At 45.0% G+C, this 8,789-nt stretch overlaps 1 protein-coding gene across 1 annotated transcript; it reads right to left on the bottom strand.

The window, feature by feature from the left end:
- Positions 1-3,821: 3,821 nt before the first annotated feature.
- RPS13 (ribosomal protein S13) lies at positions 3,822-7,263 on the bottom strand. The gene is made up of 6 exons (XM_059407709.1): positions 7,159-7,263; positions 6,964-7,012; positions 6,687-6,765; positions 5,285-5,454; positions 4,517-4,617; positions 3,822-3,899 (listed from the first exon to the last, which is right to left on the bottom strand). The coding sequence occupies exons 1-6, from the start codon at positions 7,179-7,181 to the stop codon at positions 3,866-3,868; spliced, it is 456 nt and encodes a 151-aa protein (XP_059263692.1). The 5' UTR covers positions 7,182-7,263; the 3' UTR covers positions 3,822-3,865.
- Positions 7,264-8,789: the final 1,526 nt, after the last annotated feature.

Below are 8,789 nucleotides of genomic sequence, written 5' to 3'. Positions count from 1 at the left end.
GCTGCTCACATATGGGTAGATTTGGACAAATAGTATGCACATGCTGATTCCAACTGTGTCAGAGAAGATGTTACAAAGAAACAACATATGGAAATTTCTGTTTAAAAAGGAAGAATAAATGTCTAAGTCTGAAAGACAGATGAAGACCAAAGAGAAAGAGAAGCAGGAAAAAAACAATTTAATTAGACTGATCCATTTTTAAAAAAATAAGAAAAATCATTAGGCACAGTACCAATAAAATTCCTAAACTTCTAAACAAGATGAAAAGACAAGAGGGAAAAATATTTGTAGCACATGATAAAGCGTTAGGAATTACAATGTTCCAAAAGAGACAAACTAGAATAAGGCATGAACAGGCAGTTCCCAAAAAGGAGACGTAAGATACTCATTAATCTAATGAGTAAAATGGAATAAGGTATAAACAAGTATCATTCTCATTCCTTCAAAACCAATTTTGAAAGGAGGTGAAATGACATTCTCATGCACTTTTTGAGCACTTTACCAGACTTCTGAAATGCAGTTTTGCAAAATATACAAAATATAAAAGACACATGCCAAAGTTCCCATTGAGTTTTATCCTGAGACAACTACAAGGCAAGTTACAGTAGGTGACACCTATGGAATGCCAAAACCAGAACATAACCAGTAAAAAATAATGGGATGATGTGTATAGTATGATGCCCATGTACCAAGTGTCTTTGTGATTATCTGAACAGGTATTATCTGGAAGAATGTTCACCAAATTAAGTTAAGTTTCTCTCTGGATGACTGACAACTACCCCATGAGAAGCACCTCATGCAATCCTCATGATAATTTAGATTCTTGAGATTTCACCCCCACAACCTACAAGTGGCTGTTGCTAAAAACCCATTTGACCCCCTCTGCCCACCATTTACAAGGACTGCATGTTTTGGCATTTTATTTACTATCAAGTATACTTAAAAAAAAACTATTTTTAAGATTTTATTTGACAGGCAGAGATCACAAGTAGGCAGAGAGGCAGGCAGGGCAGTGGGGAAGCAGACTCCCTGCTGAGCAGAGCCCAATGTGGGACTTGATCCCAGGACCCCGAGATCATGACCTGAGCCAAAAGCAGAGGCTTAACCCACTGAGCCACCCAGGCGCCCCAAGTATACTAAAACTTTTAAGGCACTAAAACACCTCCCACCTGTAGTCATATTTAATATTTGCAGTAATTCTCTTGGCTTGATGGCAAGAATCACAAATACACAAATGCTTTTTAAAGTAGGCTCCATGCCTAGTGTGGAGCCGGAAGCAGGGCTTGCTTAAACTCATGACCCTGAATCAAGACTGAGCAGAGATCAAGTCGGGACTCAACTGACTGAACCACCCAGGCGCCCCCGAGATATTTCCTTTAATTAAAAATAAACCTAGATATGCTTTGAAACTTTGAATATGAAACCTTGAACTAGATATGCTTTGAAATGTTCTGCCAACTATTAACTTTTTGGTCCAGAACCATCAATACCCAACATCTGCATAGCTACTGAGGGATTACAAAGGACTGTGCCAGGTGTTTTGACTTATTCATCACTCTGTTTGCGCCTTATTGGTCAGTTTATCTTTATTTTTTTTTTTTAAAGGTTTTATTTATTTGACAGAGATCACAAATAGGTAGAGAAGCAGGCAGAGACAGAGAGGTATAAGCAGGCGCCCCGCTGAGTAGAGAGCCCAATGCGGGGCTCCATCCCAGGACCTTGAGATCATGATCTGAGCAGAGGCTTAACCCACTGGGTGAGCCACCCAGGTGCCCTATTAGTCAGTTTAATTCCTGGTTTATAATGTTTAACCACTTTTTTTTTTTTTAAGATTTTATTGATTTATTTGACAGATCACAAGTAGACAGAGAGGCAAGCAGAGAGAGAGCAGGGGAAGCAGACTCCCTGCTGAGCAGAAAGCCTGATGTGGAACTCGATCCCAGAACCCCGGGATCAGGACCTGAGCCGAAGGCAGAGGCTTAACCCACTGAGCCACCCGGCGCCCCAATGTTTAACCACTTTTAAGACATGAACACAAACACAAGAGATTTAAAAATGGACTGTTTCCCATTATTTGTGAGCCTATTAGTAAGGGGGACTGAGTCAGCTTGCATACCCAGCACAGAACACAGTACTGGGCAGGTGAGTAAAGAAGTGCCCTAAGGAACAACGTAAGTCACTTGGTGCCTGTACCCTCAGAGCACAGCACTCAAAAGGTCATCAATGATAGCCAATACTGGTCTCTAAAAAATGGACTTTGCCCAACAGTGTGATTTCAAACACAACTTAGATTACTTAGGGTAAAACTTAAGTTGATCTTAGGGTCCTGGGACCAAGCCCCACATCAGGCTCTCTGCTCAGTGGGGAGCCTTCTTCCCCCTCTCTCTCTGCCTGTGATCTCTGTCAAATAAAGAAAAATCTTTGGGAAAAAAACCAGCTTATTGGGGTACCTGGGTGGCTCAGTGGGTTAAAGTCTCGGCCTTCAGCTCAGCTCATGATCCCAGAGTCCTGGGATCGAGCCCCTTATCCAGCTCTAGGCTCAGCAGGGAGCCTGCTTCCTCCTCTCTCTGCCTGCCTCTCTGCCTACTTGTGATCTCTGGATGTAAAACAAATAAATAAAATCTTAAAAAAAAAAAAAAGCTGATTAGTTTACTGTCTTACAGTCTCCAACTCACCAACTTGCCTCTTTTAGGAAAAAAAAAAATAAGATTTTATTTCAGAGAGAGCACAAGCATGAGGGATGGGGGATTGGGGGAAGAGAGAGAGCAGTAGCCTCCCTGGCGGGGCTGGATCCCAGGAATCAGGACCTGAGGTGAAGGCAGATGCTCAACTGAACCAGCCAGGTGCCTCTTTTAAACATGGATACCCACTTACCTCACTGGGTTAAGAATATTCTAAAAAGGGGCGCCTGGGTGGCTCAGTGGGTTAAGCTGCTGCCTTCGGCTCAGGTCATGATCTCAGGGTCCTGGGATCAAGTCCCACATTGGGCTCTCTGCTCAGCGGGGGGCCTGCTTCCCTTCCTCCCTCTCTGCCTACTTGTGATCTCTGTCAAATAAATAAATAAAATCTTTAAAAAAAAAAAAAAAGAATATTCTGAAAAGACCCAGGTGAGTACATTTTATTTTAACCCATCCAAAGTTGCCAGGCTCAGTCACCTGAGTTCCTCTCACAGACTGTTCTTTTGGTTCCCTCTGCTCCAGATGGAACTGTGCTTGCTGTTAGCCGAATTCCTTCTTCCTTATCTTTAAGCCTTACCACCAAGACTGGGATCCAATACCAGGTCTTCCCGAAGCCTTCTCCATACTGCAGAGGAACTTTCTTACACATTCCCGACTAGACTATACCACTACATACACTATCTGGATGGTCTTTATCACTGGTCCAGCTCAGGATTAACACTGAACGTACGGAGAACACTTAAGAAACACGGCACCTGGGTAGCTCAATGTCTAATTTTGGCTCAGTGCAGCCCCGAGTCAGGCTCTGTGTTCAGTCTGCCTGTCCCTTGCCCTCTTTGTCAGTAAATAAATCTTAAAAACAAAAACAAAAGCTTAAGATTTTTGTCATGACATCAAAAAAATTAAGTGATGACTTCCTTGTTTCTTCCAGTCCTACTACCCCACCCTCCATTTAACAACCCTTCATGAAGTTATGAACTGCTCCACTAGTTAACAGTGAAAGGATGAAAAAGATAGGTGCTATCTTGTTGCCCCCTGCGTGGAATCCCACACTTCTCACTGTGCTAACACACGCTCACATCTAAAAAGATCAACATATATGAATCAACTTGTTATTTTTAGGAAAAGAAATACAAAATATGCTTCTAGTTAGACAACGATTTTATTGCTTGAGTACATAGTCAAATTTACGCGACCAGTGCAGAGGCTGTGGATGACTCGCTGAAAAGGAAAAAGGGGGGAAGAAGAGCTCATTAAAAGAGGTCCTCCATATGCATTCAGACTCTCACACCTAATGGAGCTACTTCTAAACAGCTAAAAATAAACCACAAATATATAAAATGCACTATAATGCCAAGTTCCTGAATTAGTTCATTGTGCCCAAGCATAAGGAACAAAGATGCTCACTCAGCTAATGAAGAACCAGCCAACATAAGGAAAAGACCTTCTGGTGGAAAACTGACAATGTCTGGAAATTAATTAGTATAGTGAGCAATCTATGCAAACCTGAACATAAACACAGGGAGCAAAGGTATGAAGTGAAACTATACCCACTATCTAGAAGCAATTTAAAGGGCTTATTAATGTTTTAAAAAATCAGGGATCTGCAAACCACATCCCTTTGCTTGTCTTTGGAAATAAAGTTTCAGTGGACCACAGCCATGCCCATTTTTTTTTTTTTTTACATATTGTCTATGGCTGTATTCCTCCTAATAATGGCAGAGTTGAAGGGTACCTGACCACGTAGCCATGGCCTAAAACAGCTTTTACTAGAGTTGCTACTGTATTTACTGTATGGCTAACGTCTGCTCTTATTAACCAAAAACGTTAATACTTACTATTTCCAATTGGGGGGGAGGACTCGTTTGGTCTTATAGTATCGAGCCAACCGGTGAATACGGCTCTCTATCAGAATCAGTCGGAATTTAGCATCCTTGTCCTAAAAATAGACAGAATTCAAGAAAAACACTCAAAACATTATCAAACTTTATTTTAACATAAGAATGGACAGACACCATGCAGTCTAATGAAGTTACCCAACGCCCTGTAACAGATTCATAGACTAGGGTTCATGGGGCTCAAATTGGGGCTCAAATTAAGTCCTTAAGGGGGGGCGCCTGAGTGGCTCAGTGGGTTAAGCCTCTGCCTTCGGCTCAGGTTATGATCCCAGGGCCCTGGGATTGAGCCCCGCATCGGGGTCTCTGCTCAGAAGGGAGCCTGCTTCCTCCTCTCTCTCTGCCTACTTGTGATCTCCGTCTGTTAAATAAATAAAAAAATATAATCTTAAAAACAAAACAAAACAAAAAAACTCCTTAAGGGAATTTAAGGTTTCCAGAAATCTTAACATGAATGATTTGCAACACTCTGTAACTAAAAAAAAAAATAATGAAGCAATAAAACTTTGCAAATAAACACCTCAACATTTTCAACCAACTGAATATACTGTAGCTACTAGAGCAAAAGTCATGCCCCCACAATTTCTTCTGGTACATTTCAAAGCAACTGGAGTGTGACAAGTTTGTGCTTTAAGCCTCTTTAGGTAATTCACATCAGATGCCTAATACTTTACTGAAATTAAGTTCATATAAGCAATTCTATTCTCTCACCTTTCTGTTCCTCTCAAGATGCTTTCGAACAGCAACAGCTTTCTTGATCAAATGGTAGAGATCCTCAGGAAGATCAGGAGCGAGTCCTTTGGACTTAAGAATTCTCAAGATTTTATTGCCTGTCACAAAACGTACTTGTGCCACACCATGGGAGTCTCTCAGAATCACACCTGAAAAAGAAGTAACATAAATTCCCCCACCAAACACGCAGCTGAAGCATGTGATGTCAAAGCTCTGAGATCAAGTAATTTTCCAAGTTTTCCTCTGTAAAACAGGGTTACTTATCTATGACAGAAACCAACATGAGAATGATTGCAAACCTGAGACATCCAAGGTTGGTTTACCCAACACCCAACCTTCTGGAGGAAACTGCAAATGTTTAAAGACCATCATCAGAGCAAACTTGCTGGATTATACGCCACCAAAGAAATCAATGAGATTCCAGCTATGTACATTTCCTCAGTAATTAAAACCCAACATTTATTAATTGTGTTGGACTTTTAACTTTTTTTCAGATTTTATTTGTCAGAGAGAGAGGGAGAGAGCACAAGCAGGGAGAGTGGAAAACAGAGGGAGAAGCAGGCTCCCTGCTCAGCAGGGAGCCCCACGCAGGACTTGATCCCAGTACCCAGATCATGACCCTCATGACCCCAGCTGGAGGCAGACACGTAACCGACCGAGCCACCCAGGCGCCCCTGTATCACACATCCTTGTAAAAACTTTACACACGTTTTTTTTAAATTCTCAAAACAGCACCATCTGAATACTTGACCGTCTATTACCTATTTCCTATAGTGTGTAGCACCTCTGTTAGACTACATAAGCTCCAAGAAGGCAGCTATTTTGTCCTTTCCTAGACTACTGTATTCTCAGAGTCCAGACCCACAAAGCAGGTGAACATCTGCTGAATGAAACCACCTGCACAAAGTTACACACAACCGAGGCTCAAACCACAACGTAAGAAGTGTGACAAGTGCTCTTGTGTTGCCAATCCCAACTCCTCCATTTAACAGATGAGTGATCTGGGCGAGTTGTGTAGCTGCCCAGTGCCGGTTTCCTCAACTGAAGGATGGAGGAAAAACTTCGCATTTGAAGGGACAGCGGTCAGAACGAAATGAGGTCGGTGAGGGTAAAGTGTTTAGCATCATTCAAACTAGGGAGAGCACCAAGCCCACAGTAAATACATTAAATTTTGGAGACCATTTTAGATGGTCTCCTCCTCTTCCAAATAAGAACCTGAGAGTCCGACGAATGAACACTAGGCCCCGGTCATCGGTAGCAAAGCCAGGAAAAGGAACAAAAGGTTCTCGAAGCATCTATGCGGCCCATTTACCCCCAGCGATTTTCCCATCAAGTTACATGCGGGCAGGCGGAAGGCGCTACGTTACCCAGGAACACCCACCGATCTGCGAGGGAGTCAGGCCCTTCTTGGCCAGTTTGTAGATCTGCTCCTTCACGTCGTCAGACGTCAACTTCAGCCACTGTTTACGAAAAGAAACTGGCCTTAGGGCGAGAAACCAGGGAGGGGGCCGAAGCTCGGCCGTCCTCACCACCCTCAGCGGCGCTCCTCAGCATGCACACATGGTCCCCGGCCGGCACCGAGTCTCCCGGGAGACTCGGGATGGAAGGCAGCCCCCTCACCCTTCCCGCCTTCCCCCGCGTCCCCGCAAGCTACTTACGGTGGGAACGCTGCGGCGGTAAGGCAGAGCCGACTGGGACAGGCCCTTCCTGGGGAGAGAAACAGTCTCCGGATGAGGTGGTGGTCAGTGCCACAACGGTCTAGAAAATCATCCTCTCGACTCGCTGCCCACGCGCTCTCCATTCCCCCAGCCCCGCGGCCCAGCCCTGCAACCCGCTCAGAAACCCGAGCTCACCCGGGAGCATGCATGCGACCCATGATGGCGGCGGTCAGGCAGCGAAAAAGAGAGCGAGGGTAGAAACGCCGCAGGAAGCCACCCAGCACACAGGAAGTGACCTCACACACGTCCCCGTTTCTTGCGTGCAGGAGGCGGGACTACGCTGCGTGGCTCCCCGGCGGCCGCAGGCTGCCTATCCCGAAATGCACTTCAGCGCGGTACTGCCAGATTCCTCAATCGACAGGACTACAATTCCCAGCATCCGTCAGGGTTTGAGGAGGCTCTTGGCCGGAGCAGGAAATGAAGACCTCTGCGGCGGAGCTGTCTGCGCTGAAGTCGTGCAGGTTCGAATCCCGGCCTGGGAGAGAGCGCAGAGCTGAGGGGTTGGTGGATTTGGTCCCTGTCCTAGAAAGGCCGTTGATGTGCGACACCGCGCTCAGTGAAGTTCAGCCATAGACAATCGTCCATTCATTCGCCAGCGCCAGGTCTTGTACTGGGACTAGCTACCTCAAAGTCTGCCCCGGCCCGTAATAAATTCGCTGGTAAAATACCATGCTAATAAGTGCTACACTGAAAGTCACGGTAGTTACCGCCCAGCCACCCCTACCATTTCTTTCTCTCTTTCTTTTTTTTTTTTTTAGATTTGAGAGAGAGCACGCTCAGGACAGGGAGGGTGGGCAAAGGGGAGGGAGGGGCAGACTCGCCGCTGAGCAGGGAGCAGGACTAGAGGCCCCATCCCAGGACCCTGGGATCTTGACCTGAGCAGACGCTCAACCGACTGAACCATCCAGACGCCCCCCCCCCCCTTCTTATTTTTAATCCTAATTTAACCTCTGGGGGAGAGATTACTGACCACAGAGAAGAACCCAGGGATCTGAACTAGGCCAGGACGGACCCCCTACCCACTACCAACCCCTCCACCTCGTAAACTTCCTCCTTCCCCTACAAGGCGCTGTAGGGCTCTTGGCTGGGCGGAGAGGCGTTTTGGGTGGATCCTCATTGAGCTGCGTGCCCCAGCGAGAGAAACTGGCCAACAGGGAAGAGTTTGGAAAACAAGATAGCAGAGACTGAAGATGGGTGTGGAGATGCAAGTGTGGAGGATGAGAAAGAAAAACACGTATTGAACTTCTGGCGAAAGGGAGCTGCCACTGAAACTTTTAAGACTGACTTCAGTGCTGGTACATAGGAATGAGTTCAAAGAATGGACAAATGAAGGGGCTTGTTCAAAAGCAGCATGGCTCTGGGAAGGTGGAAGGTCAAATCAGGAAACATCGGTCAATGTTTAAGAAACTGGTAAGACTTAGAAACTAAAGTACGAGAACATCCACCTCCACTTTTTCAGCCTATCACTGCCTGATGAGTAATTTTCTTCTAAAGCATTAGGAACTCCATTCAAATTGACTAATCTATTTTCTCCTAGCAAAGATGCATTCTTACCGTTAGCCAAATTTACATCTTTAGTGCAGATATGGAATAGATATCTCAAAATTAACAAGGCTCCAGTTCCTAGGCCCCTTACCTAGCCACCTACTCCAAACCCCTTAATTTCAGTTAAACACTACCCATTTGCTCAAACCACAAACCTTGGAATCTCGTTTTTTTCTTTTTGTTACCACTAAGAGTCATCTCAGGTTTACAACAAATATATC

Source organism: Mustela nigripes, chromosome 1, assembly GCF_022355385.1.
Source record: "Mustela nigripes isolate SB6536 chromosome 1, MUSNIG.SB6536, whole genome shotgun sequence".
In the NCBI taxonomy this organism is placed as follows: Eukaryota; Metazoa; Chordata; class Mammalia; order Carnivora; family Mustelidae; genus Mustela; species Mustela nigripes.
Note: the sequence above shows the minus strand (reverse complement) of the source record. Positions and strands in the feature narration are given on the sequence as shown.

Excerpts from the sequence above, each read along its gene's own strand:
- RPS13 (XM_059407709.1), bottom strand. The coding sequence starts at position 7,181 with ATGGGTCGCATGCATGCTCCCGG. Across the intron at positions 5,455-6,686 it reads CCTGACTCCCTCGCAGATCG|GTGTGATTCTGAGAGACTCC; the intron begins GTGGGTGTTCCT and ends CTTCTTTTTCAG. Across the intron at positions 3,900-4,516 it reads CTCCCCCCCAATTGGAAATA|CGAGTCATCCACAGCCTCTG; the intron begins GTAAGTATTAAC and ends TTTCCTTTTCAG.